General features: G+C 40.5%; 1 protein-coding gene across 1 annotated transcript; it reads left to right on the top strand.

Annotated features, from left to right (window-relative positions):
* The first annotated feature begins 117 nt into the window (after positions 1–117).
* Positions 118–6,035, top strand: drg1 (developmentally regulated GTP binding protein 1). The gene is made up of 9 exons (XM_061802129.1): positions 118–309; positions 1,320–1,443; positions 2,344–2,519; positions 2,632–2,701; positions 3,054–3,223; positions 3,351–3,481; positions 4,314–4,481; positions 4,608–4,730; positions 5,683–6,035. Exons 1-9 carry the CDS (start codon positions 271–273, stop codon positions 5,780–5,782), a joined length of 1,101 nt encoding a protein of 366 aa, XP_061658113.1. The 5' UTR covers positions 118–270; the 3' UTR covers positions 5,783–6,035.
* Positions 6,036–14,776: the final 8,741 nt, after the last annotated feature.

The following is a 14,776-nucleotide window of genomic DNA, read 5'->3' as shown; positions in this document are numbered from 1 at the left end:
TTACACAAAATTTGCTTCACAATTTCACCTTTTACTCCTGTAAAGAAAAACTAAACATGGGAATTGTTTCTTTTCGTCTTCAGTCAAACTAAGCCAAAGAATGAAAAAAAGTAACTTATCGCGAGATTTTGTGACGGGACGTGCACGTTGACGCCTGCGTGGGTTGGTTGTCGCGTGCTAGCCGCACAATCCTTTTTTTTTTTCCTAACTTAAGCTGCGTTTCTGTGTCATTTGCCTCACGTTTAAGCGGCGATACGAAGCTCAGCCATCATGAGCATACTCGCCAAAATAGCAGAGATTGAAAATGAGGTAAGCGCGAGTAAGGAAAAATGCGCTCGCGGAATGAATCAAGTCACGTTGTAGCTAACGGTTAGCTTGGAAGCGCTAGCAGAAATTAGCCGCGCTACCACAGCTGGACCTTCTAATACATTACCTTTGCTCTTTATGGGAAGCCCGTTCTCCATTTTTTGACGAATAAACATTAATTGTCATGACACTAAGTTGTATCTTTATCATGAAGGTTAACAGTATTGCTGTCGTCGTTGTCTAGTCGTGATAGTTGGCGTTTTACCCTTGGTTCAAAAGCAGAATTTTAGTACACGAATAAACCTGTCTGGCAACAAAATGAATGTGATAGCCGTCAGTTGAGAACCGTTAGTGGTGGCTGATACTTTCTCAACGAGAGCTTTTTAAATGTATTCATTCTTTTAGGCTCGTGTTTAGTCATTTAAATCAAGGGTTACGCGCGACAAAGCACTACTTTTACTGTTTGTTGCCACAGTCATCCTTTTCCATGTAAACCAATGTGGCATCATAGCATTATTATATTAGAGCTTCTGTCTAAGCACAAAAATATGATGAAAATTGAGTTTTTCAGCAAATAACCGATGCTAGGTTACAAAAAAATTGCATTTGGAAAATACTAAATATGTAGTGGAAACGTTTCACATTATAGACACTTTAGTATCTCCCAGTTTTCCGTTCCTATGGAGATTTTATATACACCAAATTTTACACAAGTTGGAATGTGGTGTAAACAATTACACACCAATACTGCAGTAAAAATATACAGTGTATTGTTATTGTTGTTATTTAAAATGGATAGAAATAGAATTTAAAAAAAATACCATCAAAAGTAAGGTTTAATTGATAAAAATATCCCAATAGAATATGCTCATTGTGCTCATTTGAAAAAATCCAGTCTTAAGAAAAAAAATTTAGGGATGACTGGAATTTTTGATTTATGGCAGATTTAATGCTCTTCAGGCAAAGAAGCCCTAATGGAGGTGCCTCCTCTTGCTTTGCTTTTTTTGTTGTAGATGGCCAGGACGCAAAGGAACAAAGCCACCGCTCACCACTTGGGTCTGCTCAAAGCACGTCTGGCCAAGCTAAGGAGGGAGCTCATCACACCAAAGGGAGGCAGCGGTGGCGGCACTGGAGAAGGTTAACTCACGGAGTTTTTATGCTTTACAATCGCATGTCACTGTTTAAAGTAGGGACTGAATTTTGAATGTCATTGATTGGTGTTTCAAGGAAGTGACTGGCTAAAATTACCCCTTATTAGTAGCATTTATTCCATCATTTGATTCCAATTAAATCAAATCTCTAGCTCAAAAAAAGCAGAAAACTTAGTTGAACATGAGTCTCAAATCTCATCATATTCATCAAGAGACCATTCTGTGACTGTTAACAGCTGTTACGTTACAAGTAAAGCAGGTCAAATTCTAAGGACAAGCTAACTTGGCCATCGGGGGGGCATGCTTGTTTTCCATTTCCTTCCCACTAATCTATATTACAATTACCCACATTTCTGACATGAAGTTTTGGGTTCATGCAGTAGATTTCTTAAAGGCAAAAGAATACATGTTAGCCTCATAGGTACTTTTTCATTTGAATGTTTTATATTTACATCATAGTGTTTTTTTTAATACAAATATTTCCTGTAATTATGCCTCTACTACGGTATTATAAGTTAGATTACAGCATCTCACATTTGTACAAATTTAATGTACCTTTGATAGGAACTGAATCAAGGGACCCCCAGTAGTGTAAGATTCTACTGCAAGCTATTACTTGGTTGTAAATGGCCCTGAACAAAACCAAGTTTTTATTTCCCTTTTAGATTTTAGTGGCAGCACAGTTAGGCAGGAAAGTAGTTTGGCCTGAAATATTGTCACCCTCTGGTGGTTGCTGCCAATTGGTAAAATCTATTCATGCCTCAATGTCTGCAAGTGTTAGCAACTACACAACAAAACCTTGTCAGTATGAACATTAAATAAATCCAATATAACAACGTTAATGTGTCCAGTCACTCTGTGTGATCCCATGTTGCCTTTTTTCCAGGTTTTGACGTGGCAAAAACTGGCGACGCCCGTGTTGGCTTTGTGGGTTTTCCTTCAGTGGGCAAGTCGACATTGCTGAGCAACCTGGCAGGGGTCTACTCCGAGGTTGCCGCCTACGAGTTCACCACCCTCACAACGGTACCTGGAGTCATTCGCTACAAAGGAGCAAAAATCCAGGTACATGTAACATAAAGGCAAAACTGCTAAGCGGCGACTGACTGTTTTAAGTGTGTGATTTAATGGTGAGGGGTTTTTTTTTTTTTTTTTTTTTGCCATGTCACCTGAAAAGCTTCTGGATCTCCCTGGAATCATTGAAGGGGCGAAAGATGGCAAAGGCAGAGGCAGACAAGTTATTGCAGGTAACACAAAAACACCGACTCGTTTATTAATCTTTGACATAAATACGACATTATGGCTGTGTTGCAGTGTCCCAACATACAGTTTTTAAATTACAACCATGCAGTAAGTTGAAGTAGCGGGATAAGAATGTCATTGTGTGGCACAAGAAGTCATGCTCAATTGCTGCTCTACTTTGTTTTTCATTCAGTATTTTTATGTTCATATTTTATAAGTTTTTTTCTTACAAATATTTACTGTACTATTTTCAGATTTGTAATGAAACATTTTTTTATGTTTACCACACTAAAAATGCTACATTGCTTGATTTTCCCCCCCCCCCCCCGTCCTCCTCCCCCACTCTGTGCATTCTAGTGGCTCGAACTTGCAACCTCATCTTGATAGTGTTAGATGTGCTGAAGCCTCTTTTGCACAAGAGACTGATAGAACACGAGCTGGAGGGCTTTGGCATCCGACTGAACAAGCAGCCGCCCAACATCGGCTTCAAGAAAAAGGACAAAGGCGGCATCAACTTTACAGCCACCGTATGTCCTTTTAGACGTATTTAACGATGAAGTTGATTTTGCATATTGGATTTCATGTTCACAGTACTGTGTGATATGAGTTTTGTGTCCTGTGTGTAAAATGTGGTGTGTTTGTTATGCTCTGTAGTGTGCACAAAGTGAGCTGGATGGGGACACAGTGAAGACAATCTTGTCAGAGTACAAGATCCACAATGCCGACATCACCCTCCGCAGCGATGCCACTGCAGATGACCTCATCGATGTTGTGGAGGGAAATCGGTGAGACGATGAGCCGCCACCGGCTTTCCTTTGCTATGGGCGTGGCCACTCGGCAGACATCCCGCTTTTTTGACACCGGCTGTGTTAGACATGGTTCTGAACAGGAATCATCCCTAATCTTTAATAAAGGTTGCGGCACACTGTGACCCATACTAAAAATTTGAAAATGTTACTGTGGAGGTAAAGACGAATATTTAGTAGTATAAGAATAGGGGTTTGTGCGTGTGTATGCAGGAGAAATGGGCTCATTCCAAAAAAATTGTAATATCACAGAAAAGTTTTTCCATAATTCTATTGAAGTTAAACCTTCATAGATATAAATCTATAGATTTAGGGCCCACAATTTTAAACAAGTTTTTTTTTTTTTAATAATTTGGTTTTTCAGCCCCTAAGAACTATAAAATCGGGAATTTAATGTGAGCCTAATTTATTTCCTTTTTTTTCCTGCAAAAACTGAAATGTAAATGATTTCTTCACTGCATTCAGTTTTTTTAGTTCCTAATTTTGTGGGATTTATGAGCTGGAAGCCCAAATTATGTAAAAATTAACATTATTAATTGAAATGGTTTCAATTTTCCGCCCTGATTAACTTTTTGAATGGAATTTTGGAAATACGTTTTTGCATGATTTTCAATTTTTGTATAAACACAGTCCCCTTCTAAAGTATTGGAATGGCCAGGTGCTCTGTCCTGTATTGTACTATATAACCATTGCAAATCATACTCTAATCTGAATGTCTTTTTTAGGTGGGGGGGGGGTGCCTCGACATATTTACGTGACAGGTCAATAAATTTGCTTTCCCTATGGTGACAGCAGTTTGTGCTCTCTACAGGGTGTACATCCCTTGCATTTATGTACTGAACAAAATCGACCAGATCTCTATCGAGGAGCTTGACGTCATCTACAAGGTCCCGCATTGCGTGCCCATCTCAGCCCACCACCGCTGGAACTTTGACGACCTGCTGGAAAAGATGTGGGACTACCTCAAGCTCGTACGCATGTAAGTTTTTGCCCAAAACTTTGTATTTAAAAAAAAAAAAAAAAAAAGCTTCCCAAATCAACATCTAGCCCCCACCATCTTGTCCTGTCTTGCCTAACCTGAGGTGTGGTATGCTCTTGTGCGCAGCTACACTAAACCCAAAGGGCAACTCCCCGACTACACGTCCCCCGTTGTCCTGCCCGACCAGCACACCGCCGTCGAGGACTTCTGCCTGAAAATTCACAAGAACCTCATCAAAGAATTCAAGTAGTGAGTAGTGTAGCACTCATTTCACATACAACACAGATGTTTGGAAAAAAGTGTATGTGTGTGTGTGTGTGTTTATTTATTTATATATATATATATATATATATATAGTTTTTAATTTCCTTAACTTTCCCAGTTTTGATAGTTGATTGAAAAGGATTTGCAAACAGCTTTTGTCTGTGTATTTTACACAACTTCATTGGAATTGGGGTTTGTAAATAGATCTTTAATTTTTTTTCATAATGAAGCCCATTTAATACAGTTTTCCTTCCTAGTACATTAGGACAGGTTACTCAGATTCATATTTCAAATGATTATCATTTTTGGGGCCATTTTGTATATTAACATTAGACATTACCCGTTGTTAAACAAATACCTCCCTAAATCTTTAACATTGTATTTCAACATAATGTGCAGGTGTCCATAATGAGTTGTCCAGTAAGCGTATCAAATGTTTTCATTGTGTGATTAAGATTTTATTTAGATTAGATTTTTAGTGCTTCCTTGCCCAGTGTGGGTGTCTTTAGAAGTGTTGTATTTTGCCGCACAAGTAGTAGCTCTTTATTTAGATGTATCCACTTGGACTCACTCGCTAATAAAAAGTATCAAAGCTTTGTCCGCTATCAGAACAAGGCAGGACTTGTCCCAAACCAACCACTAACCAGGAATTGCAGTGCACGAAAAGAGCCCATTTAACCAGTTAGTCGTTGGCCTCCTTATGGACAGATCCTGCAAAGACATTAACTGCAGCCGTTTGGATCGGGGATCCATCTCCAAATGGGAGCGCCCGGGTCGTCAATACATTAGTGCTGCCAAGCATTAGCGATCCTTCGGGGAGGCAGCGGGGGCAAAGCGGTGTCACACCGCATTAGTGTCTTTTGTGTCACCGAAGTGTTGCTTGCTATCGCTTACCTTTGCTTCAATCCCACGTCATTCATGCAATGCTTCTTTTCAGCGCACTGGTGTGGGGATCGTCTGTCAAACACAACCCTCAAAAAGTTGGCAAGGATCACGTGATGGAAGACGAGGATGTTATTCAGTTGGTGAAGAAGTAAGAGTAATTGGGCAAGGCGGGAAAAAAAAATGTGCATGGATGGCTCCAGTATCACAAACCCAAAAACAAGTCATCATAGCATCTGTTGTGTGCTCGTCGCTGTTATTTTTAAAATGAATGACATGGATGTACATGTCACATGGAAATACTTCAACACCATGATTAGTTCATATTGAATATTGGTTAACGCTTGTATTGAAATGGAAACAAAATATAAAACAATAAAAGAGCGAGTCTAAGAACTTTGTAAGACATCGAACCTTCTTCTGTCACCATTTTTCCAACATAACCTACCTAACTTTTCTAGCTACTTACGGTGGATAGTCTTCACCCTCCTTTTCTAATGCCAGGATTTTGTGATTAGAAATGCATAAAACTTTTTCTACCATAAATGACCTATAGTCTGTACAATGCGACTGGGGGACTCAGGGTCAATTAAAATAGCAATGTGCTTGCACTGGTGTGCACACCATACAACACATTCAGATTTGTCATTGCAATTTAAAATGAAGGTGCAAACCATTCATTGCAAAGTCAAAGGTAAAAAAAAAAAAAAACATGCTCAAGAACAAAAAATTAAAGTGAAATAAATAGGCACATTACAGAAACACAGATTGAGCAGATATTTACATATGGTGCACCTGAAATTGAATAGTGCACATTGTCAATTACTGCATACTACGTTATGGTGTTGCATTGGTATCGTTCACATATTACAGAGAGTGATTGTTTAGGCCTCTTACGACAGTTGGAAAGAAGCTGTTTTTTAGTCTTATTTGTCCTGGTTTTCATAATTCTGTACCGTCTTCCCGATGGCAGTGGTGCAAACGGAGTGGCTCGGGTGGTAGGAGTCCATCAGAATAGCACCGGCTCTCCTCAGGCTGACAGAGGCCTCGGAGGTGTGGCTGTGTTCAGTTAACCAGTTACCTCCTGATATTGATAAAGTCACGACTTGACTGTATTCACTACATCCCTTGCTACATTTAAACCCTTGGAAATTGTATCCTAACCCTGACTGACGGCTCTCCTCAGGCTGACAGAGGCCTCGGAGGTGTGGCTGTGTTCAGTTAACCAGTTACCTCCTGATATTGATAAAGTCACGACTTGACTGTATTCACTACATCCCTTGCTACATTTAAACCCTTGGAAATTGTATCCTAACCCTGACTGACCAACCTTGATACTGTGGAGGCTATCTGTGGACCATGGCCTACGCGGTCAAGCACAAATGGTGGCAGGTGTGTGCTGACTCGCACTTAAGATGGGTTAGAGTTTAGTTTAATTCTGAACGCAACCACATTTCCATTTCCCACTCATGGAACCACAACCAAAGTACACTTAAGGTCGACTAAATCTTTGCTTTGTATTGGCTCTCATGCATTCCGCTGTGTCTAAATATTAGGTGAGTTTTAAAAAAAATGAACCCAGTACACGATTAGGGTAGGCTGTGTATGATAGTTTTTCTTGTAATGCAAAGGACTCTCCGCAGCATCATGACCATTCAACTCTGGCTCAGAAAGAGAGAACGGGGGGGAAAAAAAAAAGAGTAAGTTAAAAGGCCTGTCCAGCTCAGTGATTTACGGGACATTGATGATGAAGGCACTTATTCAGCCTGGTGGCCCCCTCCATCCTTGCATCGCCCCCCTTTTTCTTCCTCGCCAGTCGGGACAGCCACTCAGGTTAATCAGTTCATTCACTCAGATGCAGTTTAGAGACATCATGCAGCAGCTGTTCACAACTAACAAGACCTTGTTGAACACACACACCCACACACACAGGCGTAAAAGCATTTCATCAGAGTCGGCGCGTGCTCTGCATATGTCGATCCGTTACATACTGTGTGAAGAGGCACAGCCTTTTTCTGCTCAACAATGGATGCCCTTGTATGGACTGTTTTGTCGATGATATACTACGGTCTAATAAAGCATGGATATCAAGATCAAAAAACGTATTGGGGTTTAATGTACAGTGCACTTTAAAAATATTTACAACGGAGCAAAAACAGAATTAAGGCAGCCACCAATTGTGTTTAGTTTTCTCACTTAAAAAAAGACAGGCCTGTAATTGACCCCTGTGCACTTAACCACGCCTCCTAAAGTGACATCACGCCACGTGCGCTGCCGTAAGACAAACAATTCGTAAAAAATGGCCAATACAATACATTGTTAGACGTGCAGACGCCATGCTTCTGATTTCATTCAAATCAACATTATATTATAGATTCTAAATACAATACATTCTGAACTGAGAGAGACGCCATGCTTCTGATTTCATTCAATCATTCACAAGTAGCAATGTTATGCTAGCGGAGAACGTCTCATTCATTTATACGTGACGTGTATTAAAAATCAAATTTAGGGCATATCTTCATGCAAACACAGTCTGGTTAAGCTTCGGCCGCGAGCCAGCAAGAAACCAACATGTTTGTGCAGTCCGATCATCAGTAAATATCGCTCAACAAAGAATAAGGGTGTCAATCGTTCACACGTAGCAATGTTATGCTAGCGGAGAACGTCTCATTCATTTATACGAGACGTGTATTAAAAATCAAATTTAGGGCATACCTTCGTGCAAACACAGTCTGGTTAAGCTTCGGCCGCGAGCCAGCAAGAAACCGACACGTTTGTGCAGTCCGATCATCGCTAAATATTGCTCAACAAAGAATAAGTGTGTCAATCGTTCACACGTAGCGCTGTTATGCTAGCGGAGAACTTCGTATTCATTTATACGAGACGTGTATTAAAAATCAAATATAGGGCATATCTTCGTCCAAACAGTCTGGTTAAGCTTCGGCCGCGAGCCAGCAAGAAAGCGACACGTTTGTGCAGTCCGATCATCGCTAAATATCGCTCAACAAAGAATAAGTGTGTCAATCGTTCACACGTAGCGGTGTTATGCTAGCGGAGAACGTCTCATTCATTTATACGAAACATGTATTGAAAGTCAAATATAGGGCATACCTTCGTGCAAACATATCTGTTCCGGTTGATATTAGATGGATTTAGTTGATGATCCGGTCTTCCACAAAGTTTGATCCATGGAAGGCATTTTTCGTACTGGGTCTTTGGTTTTGGAAAGGGTACGAATCGAACTCCACCAACTAGCCTTTCAGTATACCTGTCGTCACTATTACAAAGTGTGTGACTACACCTCTTAACCATATTTTTTGTTAAATAACCCAAATACGCGATAAAACGCTAACTAAACCTATACTGGACCATGCAATGTTGTCTGAGAAAATGATGGGAGCAAAAACGGGCTTTGGTGTATGCAGATCTCTGGCGTCTGATTGGTCAGTGACGCGGATTGCGCAATATCCACGGAGGGGTCAATTCTCATGGTAGGCGTGCCTCACCTGTAAGAGACAAAATGAGAGGGGAAAAATCTCCAAATCACATTTTTGTAATGGATTAATACATTTCTCTGTGAAATAAGTATTTAGTAACCTAAAAAAAAAAAAAAAGCAAGACACATACCTCTTTAAGAGGCTCCTCTGTCTTCTACTCGTTAGCGGAACCTGTTTGAACTCATTATCAGTATAATGTTCATCCTAGCATCCATGTTATGTGCTCCATAAACTGAAACAGTCACACCAAACTCAACTTTGGCCAAGACCAAAGAGCTGTCAAAGGACACCAGAAACAAAATTATTGGCCTGCACCGGGCTGGGAAGATCAAAACTACCAACAAGTAAGCAGCTTGGTGTGGAAAAAATCAACTGTGGGAGTAATTACCGTAATTCCCAACCTACAGAGTGCACCTGGTTATAAGCCTCACTCATTTGTAAAGGAAATACATACATACGCCGCAGCTGTGTAAAAGCCGCAAGTGCCCACATTGAAACACGAGATATTTACAAAGACGGTACACAGAGAGTTTAGCGCTAGCGCCACGCTGACAGGGTCGGTTTAAAAAAAAAATACCGGTAAAAATCACTGAGACACGGGAGTAACATGCGAGTGCAGCGCTAACAAGGCCGGATCGGTAAAAGTCACGTCCTCGGGACATATATTCCACTGGCCTCACGCTTACCTTTTCCGCTCGAGTCCCCCCTTGCGGCCGTTAGAAAAATGCACAAATTAGCCGCATAAACGACAGGGTTGAAAGCGTGTGAAAAAAGTCGCGCCTTATAGGCCTAAAATTATGGTATTCCAAAATGGAAGATATACAAGACCCTTAATTATCTGCCTCCATCTGGGAATCCATGCAAGATTTCATCCCCCAGGGGTCAAAATGATCACAAGAATGGTAAGTAAAAATCCTACAACTACTCTTTGGGAAATGACCTTCAGTGAGCTGGGACCAAAGTCCCAAAAGCTATCATCAGGCTGCCACCAGGGACTCAAATCCTGCTGTGCCAGATGTGTCCCCCCTGCTTAATCCAGTACATGTCCAGACCAGTCTAAAGTTTTCCAGAGAGCAACTGTAAGATCCAGAAGAGGATTGAGAGAATGTCATGGTCGGGTGAAAAAAAAAAAAAAAAAACTTTTTGGGAAAACTGCAATGTTGTGTTTGGAGGAGGAAATGCTGAGTTGCATCCAAAGAACACCGTACCTACTGTGAAGCAGGGGGGTAGGAAACGGCATGCTTTGGGGCTGTTTTTCTCCAAAGGGACAAGAACGACTGCTCCGTGTACACGAAAGAATGAATGGGCCCATGTATTGTGAGATTTTGAGCGAAAACCTTGCATCGGCAAGGGCATTGAAAAGTAAACATGGGTGCGTTTCTCAGCAAGACGATGATCCCAATCACTCCCGCCTGACCAATGAGGGTGTGGCTTCATCGGGAGCATTTCAAGGTCCTGGAGTGGCCTAGTTAGTGTCTTGATCTCAACCCCATAGAAAATCTTTGGAGGGAGTTGATGTCTTGATCTAGAAGACATCTGCATGGAGGAATCGGTCAAAATGCCGGCAACAGTCAGTAAAAACCTTGTGAAGACTTGCAGAAAACATTTGACCTCCTGTCATTGGCAACAATAGTGTAGATTAAAATGAACTTTTTGCTATTGACCAAATACTCATTTTCCCCCATAATTAGCTAATAAATTATTTAAATCTCAGACTGTGGTTTTCTGGATTTTTAAAAATGACTTTCTTTCCCCCTTAAATTGGGATTTATGTATTTCTGAATCATGTTCGGGTTAAAGTTGGACCATGTGAAGCATTGATAATCAAAATATTATCACTGGAATTTTAAATAGATTTTAGAGCTATGTTTTAAAATGCTATTAAAAGGATAAGAAAATGTCCAGAATACAAAATAAAAATAAAAAAAAAAAAACTAAGCCCATAGTTGACCATGTTTGATCCTTGACGTCATCCCTGACTGACTGCTCTAAGATCTACAGGTTGGGTGTTCAGGAGTTCTGGAGCCTGAATAGAAAGATGCTCTAGAACCTGCGGACTTCTTTTTGGTTCCGAAAGACCTGCCTGCTAATATAAGTTTCAGGACGAAACGTATGGTACTAGTCATAAAATATTTTAGGCTTGAGAAACAAAACGAAAAAAGGAATGTTTTCCAGTTTCAGAGGCAGAAAATCAAACATTCTCATTCTTGTTAAAAATCTTGCAGCAGCGTTTTGTACTAACTGCAGGCTATAAATATGAAACATGGAAGCAGGCGACAAGAGTCAAGGCGAGACGGAACAAATCCGTGGACTATGACCTGCGTCGCTAGTGAGGGGAAAAAATGGCCATATCTTAGTGATATGGCAGAGATGGAAAAACAGCTATGGTCATATTCTTAATGTGTGCTGGACTCAGAGGTGCATCCTGTCTGAGAGATGAGGTCTAAACAAAGAAAGACTTACACGTTCCGAGGTGATTTAATAGTATTTTATTACAGATGTGGTATCGAAAGCAGTCCTGATGTAGATTAACAATAGTAAGCAAAGCAAAGCAAATTTGTGAAGAGTCCTGTCAGAAGACCATTACAGTAGTCAAGTCTACTTGAGATAAAAGCACGGATGAGCTTTTCCTGGTCTGCTTTACAGAGACAAGACTTGACTCTAGATGTGTTCTTCAGATGGTAGAAGGCAGTTGTTGTGATTGATTTGATATGATTGTTGAAAGTCAGGTCGGACTCAATCAGAACACCAAAGTTTCGGACTTATTATTGAGAAACTAAACACCACGGCCAAAACTTTTCAATTGGGATGCAGACATGCTAACATGAACTTCTCAGTGTGCAGCGTATTTAGACTTTTGTGCACACAAACGTCGATCCAAAGTGGTTGCATTCAATCAATATTGCAGTTAACTTCACAACTGAACGCTCTTTGGTATAATTTTATTGTTTTTGTTTTTTTTTCCTTTTGGGCTTCATGTCACTCTGATTTGTGGTGGGACACGGTTATTTTAGCAAGTATGAATCCGAGCACTTGAAGGACTTTCCAGTCGGCCTGGCATGCTCACCAATCAGACTCGGCCTCCGATCCAACCCCCCCCCCCCCCCCCTTTTCTCTCCCTGTAAATTATAGCAGCACTTTGGCTAATGAAAGAGTTGAAGACCGGCCACTAATAAAAGCCATTTAGTGAATAAAGCGCTCCCGCTCCCCCCACTAACAAAATTAAAGAAACTAGCCATTTAGGGAGGGTGGGCGCGGGAGGGAGGCCTCTGTATTAATATTTATGAAATGCGGAACAGGAGCCATCCTCCAAAAGAAATATCCACACCCCACCCACCCCACCCCACCCCACTTCTCATGTCCAATGGTAGCGTGTAGCATCGCCCCTTGGCAGCGCACCTATCCCGAGAGGAGAACATCGCTGACCCCTCCTTTAGCTGGAAGGAGGGGCAGGAAGGCGGTAGGGACTTGAAGGGTGTTGAGGACCCAGTCGGGACAGTCTGGCTCCAGTAGAGCAGTCTGGAAACATCTTCCAGCATCCCGGGCAGCAGTCGTCACCTTCAGAGGCGCGTCCTCACGATGGAAAAGGTGGGTCGTGTTGTTGTTTTTTTTCCCAGATGGCGGGCTAAAAAGTCAAAGTTCTCTTATGATTTGTTATTAATCACTCGTTCTTGCAGCGCAACAGGTGAACATTGGTGAGCAACCCGGGGTAAGGATGCGTAGAGTACTTCACTTCAGTATCACAATCATCCATGAAAACATCAGCCATCCCATCAAAATCTTCCCATTTTGCCATTGGGTCAGCACCAATGGCAAAGTTTCTCGCCCCATTTACGAAAAACGTCCCACAGGAGGAGAGAAACGCTCGAGGGAAGGTAACCAGATTGTCATTCGACGAGGTTAGCGAGGAAAACGTCACCAGCCACATGAAAAGTGACATCTTAGCTACTTCGGAATTGGCGCGAAAAGTCAATTGGCCTGATTGGGTGCGACTTTCATGCGCGATCAGTAAATTGGAGGGAATTTTTTTTTTTTTTAAAAAAGATCACAATTTGGAGAGATTCTTTACGGCAAAGTCGGGACGTCCGCCAAAAGGGGACTGATGGTTCTTGGGTGGGGTTTGACGCAGTTTGTCCGCAACAAGGGTGGAGCCCTCCTCCTCCTTTTTTTTTTTTTTTTTTTTTACCGCGGTGAGCCCCGACCTATGACTAATCTTTTTTTGCCGTTTTTAATGCTACAGCTCCAAAAATTTTGAACCGTTTTGTTTAAAAAAAAAAAAAAAAAAAAAGGGGGTTTCATTCTATGTATTCACAGGCACTTGAGTTTTAAGGACAATATTGAAGAAAAAAAATTCTTTTTTTTTTTTGGTCACCTTTAATTTTTTTTCTTTTTTGAATTTACATGGCTTATTACAGGCTGCGATACACTTTTTTTCTGGTTGCGGGTCACAATCAGGAACCATTTTTCTTATGTTGCACGTCATCGTGACCTATTTTAAAATTTAAAAACTACTTTAAAAAAACCTTTTACAAATGTGTGTAAGATATAGGGGATTTGAATCTTCTATCATTTAAAAAATGTTTTTGAATTTATATACATATTTATATTTTATTTTTAACTAGCAGTAATAGATACATTGGGTTGCATTGACCGATGACTTTTTATTTTTTTTGTGGTTATGTTCATTCAAGTGCCCTATAAAAGAAGACACGAATTTGGAGTAGAATTTTGTTTTGAGTATAAAGTTAAGTAGTACCTAGTTTTTTTCTTCTTCTTTGTATTTTCATTTTGCTGATATACATTTTTACAGCTGGTCACATTAACCTGTTAAAATTTTTGGTTATGTTGGCTACATTCAAAAAAATAAACTGTAGGGAAAAAAATACATTTTACAATACAATTAGAAAAATGTGGCATGTGATTTTTTTGATTTGGTTTCTTTGTATTTTTTTTTTAAGACAGCTGTTGTCATTGACGTCTTCTGAGGCGCATCAACGAGACAAAAGAGGCGAAGCGAACTTCTTGCATCATGTAGGTTATTCAAATGAAGTACACAATTAGAATATTGGATGTGCACCTATTAAAAAAAAGTGTAAAAATTAAAATTACTTTTAAAAATCAAAAAGTCACAAAAGGGCTTAAACCTTATTGTTATAATTAAATGTCTTTTTTTGGTAACAAACCCAAAATGGGGGCCCAAGTATGAACCGTTTGGGGATTCACATGACAACAACAATAAATACAAAATGTACGTGTTTTTAGGATGTGAAAGTGTATTTTTGAAGCCGGTGCTGATTTGTCTTAAAGATGATGTCAAACAGATCCACAAGAAAGCTCCTATTTTCTCTTCCACACGAAACTCGAGTTTTTTTTCCATCTCCCCCTCAACTCAAGTTGCAATTTCTATTATTATGACGCTTATGATTATTGGCTTTTTCCTGTCGCTTTCCTCCCGTGACTGCCCAGGGCACCATTGTGCTTGATCTAACCATGCAGTGTGATTCTGTCCATGGTTGTGCCAAGCACTTTGGGGCCTTGTGGGCGCTGGCTGCATCCAAAATATCCCTTTGTCATTTTTTTTTTTTTTTTTGTTCTTCACACCACGTCCGACTGTTTGGCCTTCACGTGTCAAAGTTGTAATAAACATCA

The sequence above is a fragment of the Syngnathoides biaculeatus genome, chromosome 17, assembly GCF_019802595.1.
Source record: "Syngnathoides biaculeatus isolate LvHL_M chromosome 17, ASM1980259v1, whole genome shotgun sequence".
Taxonomy (NCBI): domain Eukaryota; kingdom Metazoa; phylum Chordata; class Actinopteri; order Syngnathiformes; family Syngnathidae; genus Syngnathoides; species Syngnathoides biaculeatus.
The sequence above is the reverse complement of the archived record's forward strand: the minus strand, read 5'-3'. Positions and strand labels throughout refer to the sequence as shown.